This window comes from Salvelinus alpinus, chromosome 1 (genome assembly GCF_045679555.1).
Source record: "Salvelinus alpinus chromosome 1, SLU_Salpinus.1, whole genome shotgun sequence".
Classification (NCBI taxonomy): Eukaryota; Metazoa; Chordata; class Actinopteri; order Salmoniformes; family Salmonidae; genus Salvelinus; species Salvelinus alpinus.
The window spans coordinates 77,263,008-77,290,229 of NC_092086.1; the positions used below are offsets into that span (position 1 = coordinate 77,263,008).

General features: G+C 43.3%; 1 protein-coding gene across 1 annotated transcript in view; it reads right to left on the reverse strand.

Moving 5' to 3' along the window:
- LOC139530495 (opioid-binding protein/cell adhesion molecule homolog) overlaps nt 1-12,542 on the reverse strand; it is a 399,357-nt gene extending 386,815 nt beyond the window's left edge. The window contains exon 1 of the mRNA XM_071326987.1: nt 12,244-12,542. Within this exon, the coding sequence (XP_071183088.1) occupies nt 12,244-12,304 (61 nt within the window). The 5' untranslated portion in view covers nt 12,305-12,542. The remainder of the gene's footprint in view (nt 1-12,243) is intronic.
- Between the last annotated feature and the right edge of the window lie 14,680 nt (nt 12,543-27,222).

Genomic DNA, 27,222 nt, shown 5'->3' on the forward strand with positions numbered 1-27,222 from the left:
GGCTGCATTTATTGTAGCTGGGAATCTTAACAAGGCTAATCTGAAAACAAGGCGACCTAAACTTTAGCAGCACATCGAATGTGCGACCAGGGCTGGAAAAATTCTGGATCATTGCTACTCTAACGCGATGCATACAAAGCCCTCCCTCGCCCTCCTTTCGGCAAATCTGACCATGACTCCATTTTGTTGCTCCCAGCCTATAGACAGAAACTAAAACAGGAAACGCCCGTGCTCAGGTCTGTTCAACGCTGGTCCCACCCATCTGATTCCACGCTTCAAGATGGCTTCGATCACGTGTACTGGGATATGTTTCCGGATAGCCTCAGACAAAAACATTGATGTATATGCTGATTCGGTGAATGAGTTTATTAGCAAGTGCAATGGTGATGTTGTACCCAAGGTCACTATTAAAACCTTCCCCAACCAGAAACCGTGGATTGATGGCAGCATTCTCGCAAAACTGAAAGCGAAAACCACTGCTTTTAATCATGGCAAGGCGACCGGAAATACAAAACAGAAATACCAAACAGTGTAGCTAATTCCCTCCGCAAGGCAATCAAACAAGCTAAGCGCCAGTATAGAGACAAAGTAGAGTCGCAATTCAACGGCTCAGACACGAGATGTATGTGGCAGGGTCTACAGTCAATCACGGATTACAAAAAGAAAACCAGCCCCATCGCGGACACCGACATCTTGCTCCCAGACAAAGAAAACATTTCTGCTCACTATGAGGACAATGCAGTGCCACTGACACAGCCCGCTACCAAAACCTGTGGGCTCTCCTTCACCGCAGCAAACGCGAGTAAAACGTTTAAACGTGTTAACCCTCGCAAGGCCCCAGGCACAGACGACATCCCCAGCCACGTCCTCAGAGCATGTGCAGACCAGCTGGCTGGTGTGTTTACGGACATAATCAATCCCTATCCCAGCCTGCTGTTCCCACATGCTTCAAGAGGGCCACCATTGTTCCTGTTCCCAAGAAAGCTAAGGTAACTGAGCTAAACGACTGTTACCCCATAGCACTCACTTCCGTCATCATGAAGTGCTTTGAGAGACTAGTCAAGGATCATATCACCTCCAACCTACCTGTCACCCTAGACCCACTTCAATATGCTTACTAACCCAATAGGTCCACAGAGGGCGCAATCGCAATCACACTGCTCTAACCCATCTGTACAAGAGGAATACCTATGTAAGAATGCTGTTCAACGATTACAGCTCAGCATTTAATTAAAACCATAGTATCCTACGAACTCGTCATTAAGCTCGAGACCCGGAGTCTTGACCCCGGGTCTCGACCCACCCTGTGCAACTGGGTCCTGGACCCCAGGTGGTGAAGGTAGGAAACAACATCTCCACCCCGCTGATTCTCAACACTGGGGCCCCACAAGGGTGCATTCACAGCCCTCTCCTGTACTCCCTGTTCAACCATGATCGCGTGGCCTTGCACGCCTCCAACTCAATCATCAAGTTTGCAGACGACACTACAGTGGTAGCCTTGATTAACAAAAGATTCCGCAAAGATTGGAAAGCTGCCGCGGTCATCCCCCTCTTCAAAAGGGGGTGGCACTCTAGACCCAAACTGCTACAGACCTATATCTATCCTACCCTGTCTTTCTAAGGTCTTCTAAAGGCAAGTTAACAAACAGATTACCGACCATTTCGATTACCGCCATCGATAAGAGACATTACTGCGCAGCCGTATTCATCGACTTGGCCAAGGCTTTCGACTCTGTCAATCACCACATTCTTATTGGCAGACTCGACAGCCTTCGTTTCTCAAATGATTGCCTCGCCTGGTTTACCAGCTACTTCTCTGATAGAGTTCAGTGTGTCAAATTGGACTGCCTGTTGTCCGGACCTCTGGCAGTCTCTATGGGGGTGCCACAGTGTTCAATCCTCGGGCCGACTCTCTTCTCTGTATACATCAATGATGTTGCTCTTGCTACTGGTGATTCTCTGATACACCTCTATGCAGACGACACCATTCTGTATACTTCTGGCCCTTCTTTGGACACTGTGTTAACTAACCTCCAGACGAGCTTCAATGCCATTCAACTCTCCTTCCGTGGCCTCCAACTGCTCTTAAAAGTAAAACTAAATGCATGCTATCACTGCCCGCCCGTCCAGCATCACTACTCTGGATGGCTCTGAATTAGAATACGTGGACAACTACAAATACCTAGGTGTCTGGTTAGACTGTAAACTCTCCTTCCAGACTCACAATAAGCATCTCCAATCCAAAATTAAAATCTAGAATCGGCTTCCTATATCGCAACAAAGCATCCTTCACTCATGCTGCCAAACATGCCCTCGTAAAACTGACCATCCTACCGATCCTCGACTTTGGTGATGTCATCTATAAAATAGCCTTCATCACTCTTCTCAACAAACTGGATGCAGTCTATCACAGTGCCATCCGTTTTGTCACCAAAGCCCCATACACTACCCACCATGGCGACCTGTACGCTCTCGTTGGTTGGCCCTCGCTTCATACTCATCGCCAAACCCACTGGCTACAGGTTATCTACAAGTCTCTGCGAGGTAAAGCCCCACCTTATCTCAGCTCACTGGTCACCATAGCAGCACCCACCCGTAGCACGCGCTCCAGCAAGTATATCTCACTGGTCACCCCCAAAGCCAATTCCTCCTTTGGTCGTCTTTCCTTACAGTTCTCTGCTGCCAATGAATGGAACGAACTGCAAAAATCTCTGAAGCTGGAAACACTTATCTCCCTCACTAGCTTTAGGCACCAGCTGTCAGAGCAGCTCACAGATTACTGCACCTGTACATAGCCTATCTATAATTTAGCCCAAACAACTACCTCTTCCCCTACTGTATTTATTTATTTATTTTGCTCCTTTGCACCACATTATTTATATTTTTACTTTGCACATTCTTCCACTGCAAATCTACCATTCCAGTGTTTTACTTGCTATATTGTATTTACTTCGCCACAATGGCCTTTTTTTGCCTTTACCTCCCTTATCTCACCTCATTTGCTCACATTGTATATAGACTTATATTTCTACTGTATTATTGACTGTATGTTTGGTTTACTCCATGTGTAACTCTCTGTTGTTGTATGTGTCGAACTGCTTTGCTTTATCTTGGCCAGGTCGCAATTGTAAATGAGAACTTGTTCTCAACTTGCCTACCTGGTTAAATAAAGGTTAAATAAAAAAATTAAATACCATCTACTGCATCTTGCCTACACCGTTCGGCCATCGCTCATCCATATATTTATATGTACATATTCTTATTAATTCCTTTACACTTGTGTGTATAAGGTAGTTGTTGTGAAATTGTTAGATCACTTGTTAGATATTACTGCACGGTCGGAACTGGAAGCACAAGCATTTAGCTACACTCACATTAATATCTGCTAACCATGTGTATGTGACCAATAACATTTGATATGTTGCTTCAATATATCCAAATCATTTTCTCTCCTCATGATGCCAGCTATTTTGTGAAGTGCACCAGTCCCTCCTGCAGCAAAGCACCCCCACAACATGATGCTGCCACCCCCTTACTTCATGGTTGGGATGGTGTTCTTCGGCTTGCAAGTCTCCCCCTTTTTCCTCCAAACATAACGATGGTCATTATGGCCAAACAGTTCTATTTTTGTTTCATCAGACCAGAGGACATTTTTCCAAAAAGTACGATCTTTGTCCCTATGTGCAGTTGCAAACTGTAGTCTGGCTTTTCTATGGTGGTTTTGGAGCAGTGGCTTCTTCCTTGCTGAGCGGCCTTTCAGGTTATGTCGATATAGGACTCGTCTTACTGTTGATATAGATACTTTTGTACGCGTTTCCTCCAGCATCTTCACAAGGTCCTTTGCTGTTGTTCTGGGATTGATTTGCACTTTTCCCACCAAAGTACATTCATCTCTAGGAGACAGAATACGTCTCCTTCCTGAGCGGTATGATGGCTGCGTGGTCCCATGGTGTTTATACTTGCAAACTATTGTTTGTACAGATGAACGTGGTACCTTCAGGCATTTGGAAATTGCTCCCAAGGATGAACCAGACTTGTGGAGGTCTATAATTTATTTTCTGAGGTCTTGGCTGATTTCTTTTGATTTTCCCATGAGGTCAAGCAAAGCGGCACTGAGTTTGAAGGTAGACCTTGAAATACATCCACAGGTACACCTCCAATTGACTCAAATGATGTAAATTAGCCTATCAGAAGCTTCTTAAACCATGACATCCTTTTCTGGAATTTTCCAAGCTGTTTAAAGGCACTGTCAACTTAGTGTATGTACACTTCTGACCCACTGGAATTGTGATACAGTGAATTATAAGTGAAATAATCTGTCTGTAAACAATTGTTGGAAAAATTACTTGTCATGCACAAAGTAGATGTCCTAACCGACTTGCCAAAACTATAGTTTGTTAACAAGAAATTTGTGGAGTGGTTGAAAAACGAGTTTTAATGACTCCAAACTAAGTGTAGGTAAACTTCTGACTTCAACTGTAACTGTGGACTATTTTACACTGTGCGATTGAGACAAGGATGAATACTATGAACATGTATCTTACTGTGTCAAACACATTTCTGAGTAAACGCACACCTGGGAATTCCACACCTTGTCTTTTGAAAGTCTTAATTAGATGTTTCTGTACATTTGAGACGATGTTATTTCAAGGCTCATTATCTTACAAATAACAGAGAGCAAAATATTGTGCTCCAATTTCACAGAGCTGTCAACAATAATGAATTGCGTTGAGTATGCAAAATTGATGAGAACGCTTTGTAAATCCACCTGCAAGTTGCATTATTTTACGGAAATTAACAAGAGAAACCCAAGATTTAATAGGATCATATTAATCTGCCCTCTCATACATGTAATGAAAAGCTTCCTGCAAGGACCATATAGACAGCTGGAGTACAAAACAATATAATACATCATAGTTATATGATGTATTAGGGACAGATCACAATTTATTGGGGATGAGGGGTGGTCCAAAAATAAGGGAGGGTTGCTTTGAGGAGGGTTGTGTGTTTTTTTTATTGGGCACAAGGGAGGGTAGTGTTTTTTTCCTTCTGGTTAACATTTGCTCTTTTGCAGGTTTTACTATATAATTTCTTCTATCCCAGCCACATTTCCTCATCTTCTTGCATGCGCCTCCCCTATATCAAGGTGTTTTGGTACTTCCCTCATGTACTACGCTTTTCATTGAGCTAACTTTTACTATACCACAGGTCAGTATAGTCTACCAGTCTGACTGTCTGTCTGTCCTGCCCTCTATCCACCATTCATAGTGACAATAGTGGTAAGTAGATCGTTTGCCCCGATCTGCAATAATCTAACTAGTAATCATAACGCACATAAAAGCATTCAAAGCTGCATCAAATTTCTTAACTAGTAAGATGTTGGCCTTCTCCATTGGCACCATCTTTTCATCTTTACATGACAAGAGAACAGGGCTGTGACGGTCATGGAATTTTAGATGACGGTGATTGGTAAGCCAAATGACTACAGCCTCTGTAATAACTGTTCAAATAACAGTCAAAAGTGTGAACACACCTACTCATTCCAGGGATTTTCTTAATGTTTACCATTTTCTACACTGTAGAATAGTGAGGACATCAAAACTATGAAATAACACATGGAATAATGTAGTAACCAAAAAAGTGTTAAACAAATCATAATATATTTGAGATTTGAGATTCATCAAAGTAGCCACCCTTTGCCTTGATGACAGCTTTGCACACTCTTGCATTCTCTCAACCAGCTTCATGAGGTATTCACCTGGATTGGATTTCAATTAACAGGTGTGCCTTGTTAAAAGTTAATTTGTGGAATTTCTTTCCTTAATGTGTTTGAGCTGTGTTGTGACAAGGTAGCGGTGGTATACAGAAGATAGCCCTATTTGGTAAAACACCAAGTCCATATTATGGCAAATAAGCAAAGAGAAACGACAGTCCATTACTTTAAGACGTGAAGGTCAGTCAATCCGGAAAATGTCAATAACTTTCAAAAGTTTCTTCAAGAGCAGTGGCAAAACCAAGCGCTATGATGAAATTGGCTCTCGTGAAGAATGCTGCTGCAGAGGAAAAGTTTGTTAGAGTTACAAGCATCAGAAATTGCAGTCCAAATAAATGCATCACAGAATTCAAGTAACAGACACATCTCAACATCAAATGTTCAGAGGAGACTGCATGAATCAGCCCTTCATGGTCAAATTGCTGCAAAGAAACCACTACTAAAAGACACCAATAATAAGAAGAGACTTGCTTGGGCCAAGAAACACAAGCAATGGACATTAGACCGGTGGAAATCTGTCCTTTGGACTTATGAGTCCAAATTTCAGATTTTTGGTTCCAACAGCTGTGTCTTTGTGAGGTGCAGAGTAGGTCAACGGATGATCTCCGCATGTGTGGTTCCCACCATGAAAGAGGAGGTGTGATGGTGTGGGAGTGCTTTGCTGGTGACACTGACAGTGATTTATTTAGAATTCAAGGCACACTTAACCAGCATGGCTACCACAGCATTCTGCAGCGATACTCCATCCCATCTGTTTTTCAACAGGACAATGACCCAACACACCTCCAGGCTGTGTAAGGGCTATTTAACCAAGATGGAGAGTGATGGAGTGCTGCATCAAATGACCTGGCCTCCACAAATCCCCTGACCTCAACCCAATTGAGATGGTTTGGGATGAGTTGGACCGCAGAATAAAGGAAAAGCAGTTAACCTGTGTTCAGCATATGTGGGAACTCCTTTAAGACTATTGGAAAGCATTCCAGGTGAAGCTGGTTGAATGAGTAGGTGTCCAAACTTTTGACTGGTACTGTATATATAAAAAAGACGCACATTTTCTCCTCTCCTTCACTCCTGACTAGAGGTCGACCGATTAATCGGGATGGCCGATTAATTAGGGGCGATTTTTTAGTTTTTAAAACAATCTGTAATCGTCATTTTTGGACACCGATCATGGCCGATTACATTGCACTCCACGAGGAGACTGCGTGGCAGGCTGACTTCCTGTTATGCGAGTGCAGCAAGGAGCCATGGTAAGGTGCTAGCTAGCATTAAACTTATCTTATAAAAAACAATCAATCTTAACATAATCACTAGTTAACTACACATGGTTAATGATATTACTAGTTTATCTAGCTTGTCCTGCGTTGCATATAATCGATGCGGTGCCTGTTCATTTATCATTAAATCACAGGCTACTTCGCCAAACGGGTGATTTAACAAGCGCATTCGCAAAAAAAGCACTGTCGTTGCACCAATGTGTACCTAACCATAAACATCAATGCCTTTCATAAAATCAATACACAAGTATATATTTTTACACCTGCATATTTAGTTCATATTACCTGCTAACATGAATTTCTTTTAACTAGGGACATTTTGTCACTTCTCTTGCGTTCTGTGCAAGCAGCGTCAGGGTATATGCAGCAGTTTGGGCTGCCTGGCTCGTTGCTAACTGTGTGAAGACCATTTCTTCCTAACCCAGACCGTAATTAAATTTGCCAGAATTGTACATAATTCTGACATAACATTGAAGGTTGTGCAATGTAACAGCAATATTTAGATTTAGGGATGCCACCCGTTAGATAAAATACGGAACGGTTCCGTATTTCACCGAAAGAATAAACATTTTGTCGAAATTATAATTTCCGGATTTGACCATATTAATGACCTAAGGCTCGTATTTCTGTGTGTTATTATATTATAATTAAGTCTATGATTTGATAGAGCAGTCTGACTGAGCGGTGGTAGGCAGCAGCATGCTCGTAAGCATTCATTCAAACAGCACTTTCCTGTGTTTGCCAGCAGCTCTTCGCAATGCTTCAAGCATTGCGCTGTTTATGGCTTCAAGCCTATCAACTCCCGAGATTAGGCTGGCAATACTAAAGTACTTATTAGATCATCCAATAGTCAAAGGTATATGAAATACAAATGGTATAGAGAGAAATAGTCCTATAATAACTACAACCTAAAACTTCTTACCTGGGAATATTGGAAGGCTACCTAAAACGTTTGACCCATTTAAAGGCAATGCTACCAAATACTAAATGAGTGTATGCAAACTTCTGACTCACTGGGAATGTGATGAAAGAAATAAAAGCTGAAATAAATCACTCTATTATTTTTACATTTCACATTTTTAAAATAAAGTGGTGATCCTAATTGACCTAAGACAGGGAATTCTTACTAAGATTAAATGTCAGGAATTGTGAAAAACTGAGTTTAAATGTATTTGGCTAAGGTGTATGTAAACTTCCGACTTCAACTGTATCTATATAATACATGAGGGACTATGGGTGAGTGGACCCCATTTTCTACATTGAAGAATAATAGTGAAGACATCAACAATATGAAATACACATATGGAATTACGTATGGAATCATCATCGTGGACCACAGGAAAAGGCGGGCCAAACAGGCCCCCATTAATATCAACGGAACGGGGCTGTAGTGGAGCGGGTCTTGAGTTTCAAGTTCCATGGTGTCCATATCACCAACAAATTAACATGGTCCAAACATACCAAGACAGTCGTGAAGAGGGCACGACAACACCTTTTCCCCCTCAGGAAACTGAAAAGATTTGGCATGGGTCCCCAGATCCTCAAAAGGTTCTACAGCTGCACCATCGAGAGCATCCTGCCCGGTTGCATCACCGCCTGGTATGGCAACTGCTCGGCATCTGACCATAAGGCGCTACAGAGGCTAGTGCGAACGGCCCAGTACATCACTGGGGCCAAGCTTCCTGCCATCCAGGGCCTATACAATAGGTGGTGTCAGAGGAAAGCCCATAAAATTGTCAGAGACTCCAGTCACCCAAGTCATAGACGGTTTTCTCTGCTACTGCACGGCAAGCGGTACCGGAGCGCCAAGTCTAGGACCAAAAGGCTCCTCAACAGCTTCTACCACCAAGCCATAAGACTGCTGAACAAATAATGAAATCTCCATAAACAAAAAAAGTGTTAAACAAATCAACATATGATGACTTGATGACAGCTTTGCAAACTCTTGGCATTCTCCCACCAGCTTCAACTGGAATGGTTTTCCAACAGTCTTCAAGGAGTTCCCACATATGTTGAGCACTTGTTGGCTGATTTCCCTTCACTCTGCGGTCCAACTCATCCCAAACCATCTCAGTTGGGTTGAGGTCGGGTGATTGTGGAGGCCAGGTCTTCTGATGCAGCACTACATCACTCTGCTTCTTGGACAAATAGTCCTTAAAAAGCCTGGAGGTGTGTTGGGTCATTGTCCTGTTGAAAAACAAATGATAGTCCTACTAAGCGCAATCCAGCAAAGCACCCCCATACCATCACATCTCCTCCACCATGCTTCACGATGGGAACCACACTTGCGGTGATCATCTGTTGACCTACTCTGCGTCTCACAAAGACATGACGGTTGGAACTTAAAATCTCAAATTTGGTTTCATCAGACCAAAGGACAGATTTCCACCGGTCTAATGAACATTGCTCATGTTTATTGGCCCAAGCAAGTCTCTTATTATTATTGGTATCCTTTAGTAGTGGTTTCTTTGCAGCAATTCGACAATGAAGGCCTGATTCACGCAGTCTCCTCTGAACAGTTGATGTTGAGATGTGTCTGTTACTTGAACTCTGTGAAGCATTTATTCGGACTGCAATTTCTGAGGCTGGTAACTCTAATGAACTTATCCTCTGCAGCAGAGGTAACTCTGGGTCTTCCTTTCCTGTGGCGGTCCTCATGAGAGCCAGTTTCATCATGGTGCTTGATGGTTTTTGCGACTGCACTTGAAGAGACTTTCAAATTGAAATTTTACAGACTGACTGACCTTCATGTCTTAAAGTAATGATGGACTGTCATTTCTCTTTGATTATTTGAGCTGTTCTTGACATAATATGGACTTTTACCAAATAAAGCTATCTTCTGTATACCACCCCTTCCTTGTCAAAACACAACTGATTGGCTCAAACGCATTAAGGAAAGAAATTCCACAAATTAACTTTTAACAAGGCACACCTGTTAATTGGAGTGCATTCCAGGTGACTACCTCATGAAGCTGGTTGAGAGAATGCCAAGAGATTGCAAAGCTGTCATCAAGAAAAAGGGTGGCTAATTTGAAGAATCTCAAATATAAAATTTGTTTAACTCTTTTTTGGTTACTGCATGATTCCCTATGTGTTATTTAATAGATTTGATGTCTTCAGTATTGTTCTAAAATGTAGAACATAGCAAAAATATCGAAAAACCCTTGAATGAATAGATCTGTCCAAACTTTTGACTGGTACTGTATGTAAAATGTGTTTGTAGTTCGAAGGTTCACATCCAAAAATCAATAAGCATCGTTGCAGTGGCATATAAATAATCCAACAAATTGCCTAGAGTACTATTGAAATGGACCCTTCAATAACACAACACCAGATGCCCACATGGAGTTCTGCTTGACATCTCATTTGAGTGACAGCACCTCCTACACAGCAGTGTTCTCCTGATGTCATCGCCCAGGGGGGTGCAGTGCCCCCTATAGGTCCTGTGATGCCACCGTGGAACAGATGGAGTGTTAGTAATGCAGGATTGCTAGTGACTCTCACTCTCGGGGGGTAGGGGCCACCAGAAAACATCTGCATTACTACCTGTCCTGGCTATGCTGCGTCTTCATCCTGTGCAAGCTTTCTCATTAAGCGTAATTCAGAGTCCACAGATGCAGAGAAGTGATAGTCCGGCATCCCACTGTGACATAGCTAAGCGGCTCTGAGACCACCATCCATGGGGGACGCACAGTCCATACGCGCCCCTCCCCAAATTCCCAACAAACGCGGCTCCACATACTCGTCTCCAATTAATGTTTATGTGTTGATGTCTGGGGAAATTGCTTGAGAATTCCAAAAGTAGGCTATGAAAACCAACGTCCAATATTGTAGAACACTGCTGTTGGTACACGTACACATTTTGGACTCTGATAGATGCTTTCGTCTCTTACATCACCTCGGAGTTAGTTGGCTGACTTTTGAGTGCTAGATTGACTCCTACTGACAAACAATGCTAATGAACTTGGAGTGAGCAGTGAGGTCACCCCCAATACACTATTGGTGCCATTGTTGTATGAATAAATATTGATACACCCCTGCAATGTAACCGTTTCAGCTTGTGCATTGACTTTCGGGAGTTTGTGTGCACAGGCGTAGGATCTTCAATTTGTCCAGTGTTAGTGCAGGTTTTCAGTAAATGTATGTAAATCATGAAGCTCATCTGCATTTCTTGCGGTGCAGGAAAATTCTCAGCAACAAAAGAGTGATTAAATTAAGATCCTAAATTTGTATGTTTGTGAATGCATGAAGAAGTAGGTACAATGTGGCATATGAGGCTAGTTTTGATAATGTAATGTACTACATTGGGCTAATCCTGAAAAATATTACCAGCAAAACTTTCAGAAATTAGGAATTTTACTTAAGTAATATATCAATACCAGAAGTAAATCCCCCCCATTTGTAAAACTAGACATGCTTCCCCTGAACATCAATGAAACACACTCTCTCTCCGTTGATTAACATGTCAAAGTCCCTCACAGACGCTGCATTTCCAGCTGCGACAGAAACCAATTATCCAGACCTTGAAGTCATGGATTGAAAAGTGTTGCCGTTACCCTGGAGAATATAGGCATCTCCTTTGACATGGTCCCAGAGTTATCAATATTAATTTCATTGGCTAGGATCAAAACGGGATTTGACAGTTAAGTATTTGAGGCGGCAGTTCATATGACAGACGTATAATTCACCCGACAACCTAGATCCAACCGAAGCATCATCACAACAAACTCAAAAGACAGTACAGTATATCTCGTTTACCATTCCTAATACATGCAACATATCATCTGCATATCACTGGTATTCTGCATTATATGCTGTTGCCAATGCAAGCTTTTCTTCGCATCAATTTCTGTCAACATCAAAACCCAATAGAAGCACGTTTTGGCAACCCGAAGGGAGCTTGGGAGACAACTTAGCAAGGATCACATTGAACTAAGACCAAAGCGTCTTAGTAAAATCAACAATGCCTGGACCGACTTTCCCCCACTGTGTTTCACCTGAATCTTTTCCAACAGCTTTGACAGTGACAGATCACTTCTCAGGAGAGAGAAAGAGGGGGAGAGAGAAAGGCAGTGTGTGATTGTCAAATGTAGCTCACCCAGTAAAACTCTGTTGCTACAGTGCATCACTTCGCAACAACAATACAACAGCCAGCGAGCGGGAGATGGAGCAAAAGAGATGGAGAAGTCTTACCTGGGAACACGAGCAGAGCAAACACCCACGACAGGATGAGGAAACACATGGAATTATACATTCTTCCAATTTAATCAGTTGACACCGATGGACACTTATGTTTCTTCACCCTCTTCTGTATTCTTGTTTTTCTTTCAGCGGGAATGCAGTCAACAGTGCTGTTTTGCTCTCCTTCACAATTCTCAAATCTTTCAGCTTTTCCTTCGACTGGTGTTCTCTATGCTGAAGGTTATTTAAATCCAGTGCAGGTTGTGGCAGGATGCAGCAACCGACTCCTCATTCAGTATTCACACACATACGCAGGGACCAATGCTCTGAAAGCCAAGGGAGAGGGGTGGTCCACCTCTGCTCCACTCTCATTGGTCAAGGCTTTTGGCTGTCAGTCAGACCCAGCCATTGCTCTGCTCTTGTACTATTGGTACATGAGAAGTTGCACATACTTGGACTGATATCAAGGTTGAAACATATGTAAGTAATCAGCCTCGATGCCAACTATACAAAACGTAACGTTATGACTATAACTACTGTTCCCTGGAGATGAGGTACAACATACTATGGGGAGTCATACTTTCTTGACTTTGGTTGAAGGATCACGCCAGACAAGGCCAATAAAATTCGAGCTAGGCTTGAAGCCCCGCCTTCCACATGTGATATGCGTGAGCCTCTGATTCATTCCTTCAATTTAATACCACTATTCACCGAGCGTCAGGGAGCAGAGGTTATAGTCATAACGTTACATTCCCTTTTAGTCAGTCAACTTCGGTACAACATACTATGAGGAAATATAATCACGCCCCAAGCCGACCCCAAGGATATTAAATTAAATGGCCCATCGAGACCTTGGGAATATAAAGGTTCTATCTGAAATTTTTGTAAAAAATTAGTTAGTCAAATATAATTGCTATTTAGGTAGTTCTGCATATCTCTGTGGAGTTAGAGTTGAGAAAAATATTATTTTAAGTGAGAAAAATAATTACAACTAGACATTTCTATCTGCATCAACCCATTTAAACTTGGCACTATAAGGTTCTATCTGCAATCCAATCACAAGCCTGAACAAATACAGATGAACCAATCAGAACACGTCTTTGCCATCTCCCTCTAAGTGATGGTCTAGGCTAGTCTAGCCAGTAATAATGGCAGGCAAGCAAAAAACAACACTGTCAAAAATCTTAAAGCAAATAATGTCACACCGTTGTTCAGTGATGACAATAATTCTTCTGATGATCATAATACTGTGTTTTGATGATGTGTTCTGACTTTACCTTGGTAAAATAGTGTTATTCTGTCATTTAAGTTTTCAAATAGATACAGTTTTCAAAAAAACGGAACATGTCTAATTCAGAAGTGTCAGATAGAAATTTAAGCCTGAACCCAGATTGACATTTCAGAGCGATAAAGGTCTATCTGCAGTTGCACCCCTCTAAAAATAAAGTGACTTACAAATGTCTCAAGATTTTGAACTCACCACTTTAGGTACCTTTAAGGTGAGGATCTTAATGAGTTATACAATAAGAATTCATTACCAAACAGTTCTGAGATCTGGGATGTGAAAACTGTGATGATCGATATATCAGAACATTGCTTTGTGCAGATAGAACCGTATAGTCCCAAGGTCACGCAATGGCAGACCCCCGCGAGATGCGGCAGTCTGAGTATTGCGCACATGGCGCACTGCCTAAGCACACTGTGAACTACATTGGGTGCAGTGAAATCCAGGCGACAAAACCTCACAAAAGTGTTTGGTGATGCCCAACTCACCGCAGCACAAATATCTCCTACAGTCAACCATTTAAACAACACCCAAGACTCTGCCAGACCCCTGGTGGAGTGGGCGTGTACACCGCTATGTAACCCTTGGCCTTTGTTGCTATATGCCAGGGAGCTAGCCTCCACAATCCAGTGGGAGAGACGCTGCTTAGAGAGTGCCCTGCTGCGTGCTGGATTAGAAAAACAGACAAAAAACTGGTCACATATCCGGATACCGTGTGTCTGTTCAATGTAAGTAAGTAAAGCTTGTGCCGAAAGGAGGACATATGTGACCAGATTCAGGAAACTAGGCGTATGTCGCAAGTCACGACTTCACAGGAGAGCTGTTTGAACCGAAACATAATTTTTTTATCAAAATGGTTTTTTTGGGCAGAAATGCCTTCTCGAACATATGAACTTTCATGTGCCATCATGTCAAACTTGCATGCCACCTGTGAATATGAATAAAATTGTTAAATTACGAACCTAGTTGGTTTAGCCACAAAAAAAAAGAGCAACCTACCCGCTAGCCATGATTGGTTGAGATAATGAGTGGGCTGGACATGCCGAGATATGAGTTTGGATTGGTCTACCATATAGCACGCGTCTGTCTATTGAAGCTGGTCAGTATGTTTAGGTAATCGTGTCAAACGCGGCTTTTAAAAAAAGTATTGCTTAGGAAAACTGCATAAACCTAATGTCACGTTAAAGTGTGCTGTAAACTAGCTAACATTATGTGTATGCTCTCCACTTTCTGTAGGACTGAGTTTTAAAATCTGTGGAATTCGAGTATGAAATCTAAGGAGGTGGAGAAAACACCAGTCTGGATTACATCGTCAAACGAAGGCAACCAGGCATGGCATCAGACAGGAGACGCATCCAACCATGGTGTATACTGGTAAAAATTTCAGATATTCCACGATTCTAATTTTGACAGAAAGTGGTTTCATTTCAATTGTACTGTTAGCAACCTAACGTTATGTGTATGATCTTATTCTTCGTATCTCAGACACATTTGCTTGACTAGTTATAGCCAGTTGTGATTATGGTCAATTGTTTAGCTAGCTAGCTACATGTCTTAACAAAAGACTCCGCTCTAATTTTGACAAAGTATTTTCATTTCAAGTTAAAGTGTACTATTAGCTAGCTAGCTAACGTTAGCTGGCTGGCTCGCTAACTAATGTTACGTCATGCGTTGGGATTCATTGTTTAGCTAGCTAGCTAGCTATCTAGCTACATTTCTTAACAAAAGATTCTTGTCTTAGTGTGCCAAAGCGCAGAATATCTGATGCATTTCTGAACGCTCAACACCCGTTGAATATGTCCGGTGTCAGTAAACGTCGGCAACAGAGCGTAATTCAATTGTTACCAGCAGCACAGTTACAGTCACCAACGCTCTGGATAACATGAAAAAAGCCTACCCAGCTCTGCTAGGGCAAGTAAAATGGTCAGAGTGGGGTGTTCTCTCATTATATGTCTGGAAGTATCTAGCCAATGTTAGCCAGTTAGCTTGGGTGCTTGACTGTAGTTGTGAGGTCAGAGCTTTCAGAACAACCCTACTTATTGGCCAGAGCATCCAGTGTGCACTCTGAACGCGAAACCACAGAGCGATAGGGTGAATAATGTTCAGTGAGCTGTTCTCTCAGATGTCTGGAAGTAGCTGGCAAGTACAGAACGGTTGGATCAACCCTTAAAGAGATGGATGGGGCTAAGGTTTAAGAGGGTGTTAACAATGCGGAATGGGTGTAGACAAAGAAGGCTTCTCCAGTAGTAGTACCAAAACATTGAATGACGGTTTTCTCAAAAGTGAGTTTACAAGTTGATCAACTTTCAAAGCTGTATTACTTTCCCATTGTTTCCTCAAATGCAGTGTATGATATACCATTTTGTAGCTCTGAGTCTCTACTTTTATCCAATGGAAAACACAGAAATTCAAATGTTGCTACATAAGACCGAATCCAGGTGGTGAGTCATGCTCTTAAGAAGCAAAAGGAGGAGGCGGAAAAAGGGAAATATTTCAAAGCTAAGGACCTGTAAGACATAGCTATGACTTTCAGAGCAAAGGCCGTATTTGGATGCAACATCACCTTACCGTCGCCCGGGGGGAACTAAGTGCAGGAAAGGTGTATGGATAACGCGTGGAGGTCCCTAACACATTTAACCGAGGTCAAAGCCAAGGAGGTTTTGTAGGAGAGGATCTTCAGATGCACCAACTCAAGATGCTCAAAGTGGCCAGACACAGTGCCTCCAAAACCAGTGCTAAGTCTCATGTGTGCGCAATAGGTTTAGAGACCGGTCTGAGACGACGTACACCTTTCAGGAACTGCACAACCTGGGGGTAGGCCCCTGGTGTGGCTCCGTCAATTCAATTATAACCCTCAGGGCAGAAATGTGTTAAGGAGGGTCCGAAGCCACTAGTGTGCCAGAGCATCTGTTCCCAATGGGGCACTTGGGTCCCTCATCAAGAAAAATAGATGACACTGCACATTTTCTCATTTTCCCTAGCGAACCTCTCCTATATCTGGGCAACCACCAATGGATGTAGTCTGCACTCCTGAAGAAGAAGGGCGTCCTTTGATAGCAGACCTGCACCTGAGTTGAGGCAACTGGGAACATACATTGTCCGAAGTGAGAGCAAATTGTCTGACAAACACCACATTAGCTCTGCCACCTTTCAACGCAAATGCGGAAAGGTGATATCTGCAGATGCGGTGGATTGAGACGGAGCGCATGCAAAAGATATCTCTAGCTTAAACTGATTCATTTTGATGGAGATTTTTTTATTATGTTAATTCGATTTCCGCAGGGCCACAGAAATTGTTTAAGGGTTAAAACTAAGGCAGACAAAGGCGGTGAGGGGATACCTACAGAGCCTGGTCGCCCTCACTCTTCGAGTAGCCTCTCTTAACCGGCGACAGAGTGCACAGGAGTCGGGACACATTTGACTCAACCAATGACCCCTGTGGCAGCCTAGGGGAGTCAGGTGAAACTCACAAAAAAATAATACAGCGGGAGACCGTTTTGCGGTGCTCAAATAATAGTTGTTATTTAATAAAGGTTGGGAGGAACGGGGAGGGGATATATACAACTGAAAGGCCTCTCAGGTAACGGGTGGGTCACTCTGTGTCCGGTGTGGCGGCTCCTCGGATCGCCTGTGTTAATTAACAAAACAAGAGAGAGAGAGTGATGAGTCAGGGGTTTCAATACTTGCTCTCAACTTGCGCCGGGTGGCGTGCTGCCCGGGAATGGGTCCTCTTCTCCAATTCTTCTGAGTTCTAGGTGTACCCTCTGCCTGTCTGCCCAAGAACGTGAGAATGACGCAGGAGGGGACGCAGGAGGGTTGCTGTTTTGTTCGTTTTTTCGCGTTGTTTGTAACTTATTTTTAAACTTATTTTGTACATAATGTTGCTGCTATGGTCACTTATGACTGAAAATAACTTCTGGACATCAGAACAGTGGGGGGAGCGGGCTAGTGTTTCAAAAATGGAGAATGGGCAGGCCATTCAACAGCGAATTCGAAGATACACACATCCATAAAGGGAATCGGAATTGTTTGCCCTCCGATTTTTTTTACGCGTTTCAACGGACGTGCTACCTTGTCGTGGACCTGCTGTTCCGACTCTCTCTCTCCCTCTCTCCTAGACCTGCTGTCTCGACCTATGAATCATCAGCTATGAAAAGCCAACTGACATTTACTCCTGAGGTGTTGAGGGCTGAAGAAATGTAACCACTCTCAAATTCATAGAGCTATAGATGCAAGGACTGACCATCCATGATATCAAAATTATAGTTTTAGCCAAGTTTTGAGGCTGCATTGTGTTGGTTTACATTTTCTTTGTTTACAGACATTGGAATTAACAAGCTTATATTTGGGGTTCTGATCAGGTACGACAGTTGAACTAAGTATGAGGCATTTAGAAGTTAGATTCTTCAAGAATCAATGGTTACATGTCTGTTACGTCCGTCGTTAGTGGTAGAATGACCGGACCAAGGTGTAGCGTGTTAGACATACATGTTCTTTATTAAATGTTCCACCAAAAAAACAAAAAAACAACACAACGAACGTAAAGCTTCGGAGTGCAAATACATGCAACAAACAAAGACAAGATGCCTAAGTATGATCCCCAATCAGAGACAACGATAGACAGCTGCCTCTGATTGGGAACCACACTCGGCCAAAAACAAAGAAACAGAAAACATAGAATGCCCACCCAAATCACACCCTGACCTAACCAAATAGAGAAATAAAAAGGCTCTCTAAGGTCAGGGCGTGACAGTACCCCACCCAAAAGGTGCGGATTCCGGCCGCAAAACCTGACTCTATAGGGGAGGGCCCGGGTGGGCATCTATCCTCGGTGGCGGCTCCGGTTCGGGACGTAGTCCCCGCTTCGCACGCTGATCCCTCCGCTTCCGTGGAACCGGACCGTGGATCGTCGCCGGAGACTCCGGACCGCGGATCGTTGCCGGAGGAACCGGACCGTGGATCATTGCCGGAGGCTCTGGACTGGGAACCCCCGCTGGAGGCTGTGGACTGCAGACCGCTGCTGGAGGCTCTGGACTGCGGATCGTCGCTGGAGACTCTGGACTGCGGACCGTCGCTGGAGACTCTGGACTGCGGACCGTCGCTGGAGACTCTGGACTGCGGACCGTCGCTGGAGACTCCGGACTGCAGACCGTCGCTGGAGGCTCCGGACTGGAGACCGTCGCTGCAGTTTCCGTGCCATGGATCATCACTGGAGGCTCCGGGCCATGGATTATCACTGGAGGCTTCATGCCATGGATCATCAATACAGGCTCCGGGCCATGGATCATCACTGAAGGCTTCGGACCATGGATCATCACTGAAGGCTTCGGACCATGGATCATCACTGGAGGCTTCGTACGTGGAGCCGGAACAGGTCTCACCGGACTGAGGAGACGTACTGGAAGCCTGGTGCGTGGAGCAGGCACCGGATACACTGGATCGTGGAGTCGCACTGGAGGTCTCGAGCGTAGACATGCACAACCCGTCCTGGCTGGATGCTTACTTTCACCCGAGCAAATGCGGGTGAACAAGGTCGGTGGCGGTAATGCACCTAATTTATGAAAGTTGCCAATCGCAATATAAAGTCAAGAGAAGAAAAGGCCTGGAAGGAGGAGAGATGACTAGAAATGATTCGGTTGACCGTTTTATGTGTGGATTAATTTCAGGTAAAATAACAACTCAATTTTTATATCACAGGACAAATTAGCTAGCAACAGCAAGCTAGATAAATAGGACACATTAACTAGCAAGTGCAAGCTAGCTAGCTAAATTGTCATAAATGTTTAATGCTTTTCGACCTGTCCCCAAATTTAATGTAATTGGTTCAGAGTTTGTTTTGATATTTTAACCTGCGTGTCATGATCGCGTTTGGTGTGGGGGACAAAATAAATGTTTGCACGATGGCGCATGCGCGCAGCCGGTTTGGGTCCCGTGTAAGTCTTTGATTCATTTTTTTCATTATTTTGCTCTTCACCTTGGTGTGAAAAGGAACAATTCATGTTATTATGTATCACTAGTCACTTTAAATAACGCCACTTTAATACTGTTTACATATCATATATTACCCATCTTATATGTATATACTGTATTCTATACCATCTACTGCATCTTGCCTATGCTGCACACCATCGCTCATCCATATATTTATATGTACATATTCAATTCACATATTTACATTTGTGTGTATAAGGTAGTTGTTGTGCATTTGTTAGATTACTTGTTAGATATTACTGCATAGTTGGAACTAGAAGCACAAGCATTTCGCTACACTCACATTAACATCTGCTAACCATGTGTATGTGACCAATAAAATTTGACTTGATTTGATTATTAAACAAACAATTGGAACACGAGACTGTTTTACATTGCGCCAACGAAACTGCCCCTTAGTGGAAGTACTCACCCCCTGGTCGTTGTCTGTTGAAGTTTGTATGGTTCTCAAAACTTTCCTAATCATGAACAATTAGTTATTTTTTGAATTGCCCAACTCACAGATCCCAACTTGGAGCAGGCGAGGACGAGGGTGGGAGCTGTCGGTGGAAAACCAGTAGAGGGGGTGAGTGATCGTTCCTTTCTACATTTTGCGGTAAAAAAAGAAGGAACAATACACAGAAGTAACAAATTGGGACCTGCTAATACCCTTTGTTCTGTTCTCCATCAGAGAGGTCCCACAGGCATCCATGGGATTCTCACCCTTTGAACTCATGTACGGCAGATGACCCTGGGGCATGCTGGACCTGGCAAAGGAGGCCTGGGAGCAACAACCCTCCCCTTGCTGGTCAGTTATTGAATACGTGGAGGAGATGCGTCACGGCATGGTGAGAGTCTGGCCTCTGATGCGGGAACACATTCTCCTGGCTCAGCAGGCCCAAGCCCAGGTCTACAACAGGGGGGCCCGACTCCGCAAATTCACTCCAGGAGAACTGGTCTTAGCACTCATCCCCACCCCGACTGCAAATTCCTGGCCAAGTGGCAGGAAGATACTAGATACTAGTATGAGATACTAGAATGAGTGAATGCGGTGAACTACAAAGTATATCAACTAGGGAGATGAAAACCTACCAAGTTATATCACGTGAACCTGCTAAAGCAGTGGCATGCCCCTCCCCAGGAGAGAGTGACTGCCCTATCTATTGTCCCCCTCTCCCCAAGGCTCCCAGAGGTGCCGCTGGGTCTCCAGCTTGGCCTCAGTCAACGACAGGACCTCCAGGGGCTGATCAGCAAACTTCTTCTCAACCACAGTGGCCCAGCACGACATCGGCACGAAACCTGGAAAGAAGGTGCGATTAAGGCCATACCGCATCCCAGAGGCTAAGAGAGAGACCATCTTAGAGGAGGTGAGGAAGATGTTAGAACTAGACATCATTGAAAAATCCCACAGTTCTTGGGCTAGCCCCATTGTACTATTGCCCAAACCCGATGGTAGCACTTGGTTCTGTAATGACTTCCGGAAGTTAAACAAGATTTCAAAGTTTGATGCTCACCCCATGCCCAGAGTAGACAAACTAATCGAGAGATTAGGGCCTGTCCACTTTATCTCCACATTAGATCTGACCAAGGGGTACTGGCAAAACCCGCCAAAGAAAAGACGTCCTTCTCCACCCCAGAGGGACTATTCCACTATATAGTCCTTCTGATCGGGGTGCACGGAGCTACGGCCATTTCCAACGGATGATGGAACGGATCCTGCGACCCCACCGGTATGCAGAAGCCTACCTGGATGACATAATCATTCATAATTCAGAATGGACCATGGCAAGACGCAGTCCTGAGAGCCCTACGAGAGGCCGGCCTGACGGCCAACCCCAGAAAATGCAGGCTTGGCCTAGAGGAGGCTGAATATCAGGGCTACACGACTGGCCGGGGAGCATCAAACCTCAGCAGCTATTTGAACCTGGTCTAAGCCCACCACAAAGAAGCAGGTAAAGAACTTTCATTGGGTTGGTGTGGGTTTATTCGCCAGTTTTTCACGACTGCTGCTACTTTTCATGACATGACCTGATAACGCCTGCCCCACCACGTCACTTGGACAAAAGAGGCGGACCAGGCTTTCTCCACCCTGCAGCAGGCACTGTGTGCGGAACTGGTACTCATCACCACCAACTTCCAGGAGCCCTTTGTGGTCCATACCAAACCTCAGAGGTGGGCCTGGGCGCCGTGATGTCTCAGATTCGAGGGGGCGAGGAGCATCCCCTGACATATACTACCGTTCAAAAGTTTGGGGTCACTTAGAAATGTCCTTGTTTTTGAAAGAAAAGCATATTTTTTGTTGATTAAAATAACATCAAATTGATCAGAAAGACAGTGTAGACATTGTTAATGTTGTAAATGACTATTGTAGCTGGAAAAGGCAGATTTTTTAATGGAATATCTACATAGGCGTACAGAGGCCCATTATCAGCAACCATTACTCCTGTGTTCCAATGGCACGTTGTGTTAGCTGATCCAGGTTTATAATTTTAAAGGCTAATTGATCATTAGAAAACCCTTTTGCAAGAATGTTAGCACAGCTGAAAACTGTTGTTATGATTAAAGAAGCAATACAACTGGACTTCTTTCGACTAGTTGAGTATCTGGAGCATCAGCATTTGTGGGTTCGATTACAGGCTCAAAATGGCCAGAAACAAAGAACTTTCTTCTGAAACTCGTCAGTCTATTCTTGGTCTGAGAAATGAAGGCTATTCCATGTGAGAAATTGCCAAGAAACTGAAGGTCTCGTACAACGCTGTGCACTACTCCCTTCACAGAACAGAACAAACTGACTCTAACCAGAATAGAAAAAGGAGTGGGAGCACAACTGAGCAAGAGGACAAGTACATTAGAGTGTCTAGTTGGAGAAACAGATGCCTCACAAGTCCTCAACTGGCAGCTTCATTAAATAGTACCCGGAAAACACCAGTCTCAACGTCAACAGTGAAGAGGCGACTCCGGGATGTTGGCCTTCTAGGCAGAGTTGCAAAGACAAAGCCATATCTCAGACTGGCCAATAAAAAGGAAAGATTAAGATGGGCAAAAGAACACAGACACTGGACAGAGGAACTCTGCCTAAAAAAGCCAGCATCCCGGAGTCGCCTCTTCACAGTTGACGTTGAGACTGGTGTTTTGTGGGTACTATTTAATGAAGCTGCCAGTTGAGGATCTGTGAGGCGTCTCTTCCATTAGGCAGCATACCCAGAAGCAAGTGTCATTTACATAGGGTTTGAGTTTGAACAAAACCAGTTCATTTAGTAAATCTAGCCTGCTGTAATTCTTTTCAAGGCATAGGCCTAATGCCTGTGCCTTATGTAAAAATAGTATTAGTTAGCTTGTCCCCAATAACAACAGGTTCAAGCGTATCCAGATAAACTTGCTTTGAAGATAAATCTACTCTCATTGCGCACTAACCAATGTTGCTAGAGTAGTGACTTCAACTAGCTGGCCTTGGTTTCTCAAATGATTGCCTCGCCTGATTGTATGGCATCAACGTGGTATTTATTTTATTATAATCCTTAATGTCTCATCTTTGAATATACATAGAGTCCTCTTAATTTACAGCATTTCCCTCAATCAGACAACAGAAAAATGGTGGGCAACTTGTTGTCGTGCAAGGTGTTCAAGTTCAGAACGGCTGTCAGTCAAAATCTATACAGTGCTATGAAGCACAAAGCCAGAGCTCTGATGCAATGTATAGCATGTTACTATACAGCCACTGCGTTCCAATTTAGGAGTTTATCATTGCCCAAATCTGCCATTTTTAAATAGCCCCATAACATCAAAGATCCACCACCATATTTTACAGTAGGGATGAGGTATTTTCTGCACTGTTCTTTCGAAGGCCTGGTGTGATCGGCGAGACCTCTATTTTCGCGTCATATTACAATATTTTTTGAGCATACAATACAGTTCAGTATTTGTATTATTTTATACAGTCTTTTTTGCACATCTTTATCAAGGGATCCAATAATTCCGGACCCTACTGTATATGACTTCTTTATGAGGGCTCTCCCTGCTTGCCACAGGGCTAGACTCAGGCCATCTTTTGGGATGGAAATGCAGAGTGGCAGGTTACCTTAGGGAGCACTGGCTGTAACATTTCAGACTCCAGTTCCTCAAGTCAAGGGAAGGTTTCCGTAAAAAACCTACACAAATTCAACAGTTGTGCTCTTTACTGCCTAGGTGTCTGTGCAGTAACAAAACTAGGTCATAGTTGGTTATTCAATAAAGTTTGAGAGGATCATATTACAGCCTATACGGTGCGACTCAGAGTGGGTGGCATGAGAAACAGAATAGTCATTGTCGGTTCTTTTGAGTTTTGATGTTGAGTCTCTGCCCAGCAAAGTGACGTTAGGATATTTCAGTTATCCTGTACAAGCTTATGTGCCGAATACATTACATTGTTACAGGTGTCACGCTTATGGGCATGCGGCAGCAGTGTGTAGTAGGAAGGTTCCTAGGTGTGAGAAGTGTGCAGAAGGGCATGATTCAAAGGAGTGTGTAGCATTGGAGAAATAAGCTCTATGTGTTAACTGTAGGGGTGCACATGGTGCTGGGGATCAGAAATGTCAGGTGAGAGAGAGGCAGGTTGAGGTTACCAAGAGTAGAGGGTGTCATATGCTGAGGCAGTGAAGAAAGTTGAGGAAGCTGGGTCAAGAGGGAAGGATCCTGTTGAGGATTTGTGTGAGTAGTAGATCAGTACAGAGTGATAGGTCATATGCTTCAGTAAGATTGGATTTTTAGTATCAACTGTACTGCAGGGATGGAACGTAAAGTCTCAGAAAATAGAGGTTGTGGTGGCAGCTGCAGAGAAGTTTTTGGGTGTACGAGATTTGACATCAGAAGAGTTACAGGGTGTGTTGAACGGTGGTGTCCTGTCCTTTCAGTCTGTTGGCCTGAGGTAGGACTAGATTCGTTTAAATGGTGGAGTAGGGTGGTGGGTTTTTAATGAGTGTAGATGGTAGGGTATTTGTTGATTTATTTGTTTTTCTCAAGCAAAGTATAAAAGGAGTTATACTCCGATCTAGTAGGTCTTGGTAATGCAAGATGTATTGGGTGACAACCGCTGTTAAAACTCATCGAAGAAGGTGTTCAGCCTGCACACTGATCTGTTTTGATGTTTTTGTTATCTGTGTTAGTTGAAATTGGAACTTTCCGTCCTTTTTTATTTAATCAGTGAATTTGAAACATTCATAATTAGGAGTTAGGAAATAAGTTCAACAGTTTGACAATTATAATTTTTTATTTTTTACAGCTGTGCATAATAATGAAATCAGCTGTTTCTCATATTGTTTAAAATTGATAAATATATTTGAGAGGTATGTTGTAAACTTTAGGTTTGAACCGAGGAGTTGCCATGATTTTTCCCCCTTAATTAACTTGTTGTTATCTTTAAAGGTCCAGTGCAGTCAAAAATGTCATACAGTCATGTGAAAAGGTACAGTTGAAGTCAGAAGTTTACATACAATTAGGTTGGAGTCATTAAAACTCGTTTTTCAACCACTCCACAAATATCTTGTTAACAAACTATAGTTTTGGCAAGTCGGTTAGGACATCTACTTTGTGCATGACACAAGTAATTTTTCCAACATTTGTTTAGACAGATTATTTCACCTATAATTCACTGTATCACAATTCCAGTGGGTCAGAAGTTTACATACACTAAGTTGACTTTGCCTTTAAAAAGCTTGGAAAATTCCATAAAATGATGTCATGGCTTTAGAAGCTTCTGATAGGCTAATTGACATCATTTGAGTCAATTGGAGGTGTACCTGTGGATGTATTTCAAGGCCTACCTTCAAACTCAGTGCGTCTTTGCTTGACTGGTTCATCCTTGGGAGCAATTTCCAAACACCTGAAGGTACAACGTTCATCTGTACAAACAATAGTATGCAAGTCATACTGCTCAGGAAAGAGACGCGTTCTATCTCCTAGAGATGAACGTACTTTGGTGGGAAAAGTGCAAATCAATCCCAGAACAACAGCAAAGGACCTTGTGAAGATGCTGGAGGAAACAGGTACAAAAGTATCTATATCCACAGTAAACGGAGTCCTATATCAACATAACCTGAAAGGCTGCTCAGCAAGGAAGAAGTCACTGCTCTAAAACCACCATAAAAAAGCCAGACTACGGTTTGCATCTGCACATGTGGACAAAGATCGTACTTTTTGGAGAAATGTCCTCTGGTCTGATGAAACAAAAATAGAACTGTTTGGCCATAATGACCATCGTTATTTTTGGAGGAAAAAGGGGGACGCTTGCAAGCCGAAGAACACCATCCCAACCGTGAAGCACAGTGGTGGTAGCATCATGTTGTGGGGGTGCTTTACTGCAGGAGGGACTGGTGAACTTCACAAACTAGATGGCATCATGAGGCAGGAAAAGTTTGTTGATATATTGAAGCAACATCTCAAGACATCAGTCAGGAAGTTAAAGTTTGGTCGCAAATGGGTCTTCCTAATGGACAATGACCCCAAGGATACTCCCAAAGTTGTGGCAAAATGGCTTAAGGACAACGAAGTTAAGGTATTGGAGTGGCTATCACAAATCCCTGACCTCAATCCTATACAAAATGTGTGGGCAGAACTGAAAAGCGTGTGCGAGCAAGGAGGCCTACAAACCTGACTCAGTTACACCAGCTCTGTCAGGAGGAATGGGCCAAAATTCACCCAACTTATTGTGGGAAGCTTGTGGAAGGCTACTCTCGTGGAAAATTGTGAGATTATCTTATAGTGCTTGAAAGATTATATTATAATCGTTGTATTGCATTAGAATAGTTGTTTTATTCGACAGAATAGAATCTGTAGACTATTGTGTGTTCAGTGTTCCACTGAGGATGGGCCTCTATGAGATAGCACTGACAGAGGAGATTTACGATGTCTTTGGCCAATAAAGCCTAAAGAGCATTCCAGATAGTGAGGTAATGTTTTTGTACTATGAAGTACCAGGAACGAGATTAGAACCTCGTCTTAGAGACCAAACTGAACGATAATTTATAGCTAATGCTATCTGGCTATGGGATACTCCTCTCTCAAGTAAAAGTATTTCTTTGTGAACTGTTCCTAAGATCTGTGGTTTGTCATGTCGACTAGAGGGGTGTATCTTGGCTATAAAAGATCTTGGTATTCTTGTGTAGGCACTCTCAGAATTCATTATAGACACTGAATTGATCTGAGAGTCAAAGGGAGATTTTAAAGCTCATATAATTAAAAGATGAAATTTGAGTATAACTCTGACTGCTGTGTGGTTTGTAACTCTCCTCATTTGGTAATACAGGAAATTGCCACGACATCTGGCGACGAGGATGGGATATGATTCTTCACTCGGTCACCGCTCCTGACGACCTAGGTAAATCGTGCACGAGGGATCCCTCAAACTTGGGATCTCAGGGAAACCACACTTAGGGAACGAAGCAGATGGACCCACCTTTGATCTGAGAGGCAGCGTGGAGTGGATACCACATCTCAAACGTAGTTTTTTTTAAAGAAAGAGGTGAGCGAACCACACACACTTGAAGTCAAGTTTTTTTTAAAGCCTCTGTTACGTAGGCTTTGAGTGTGTATTCCTTTGTGAAGAGGGCACATTGGAGGCTTAAACAGGGCCGAGTCAGAGGAGAGTAATCTGAGAGTTTGCGGACTCAAAGATACTCTGCTATTGGTTGGTTGCGGGCGACCTAGAGCCGTCCTGACACTGAATTGATCAGAGTGGGGATTGGTGCGGTCTGTGGGGGTGA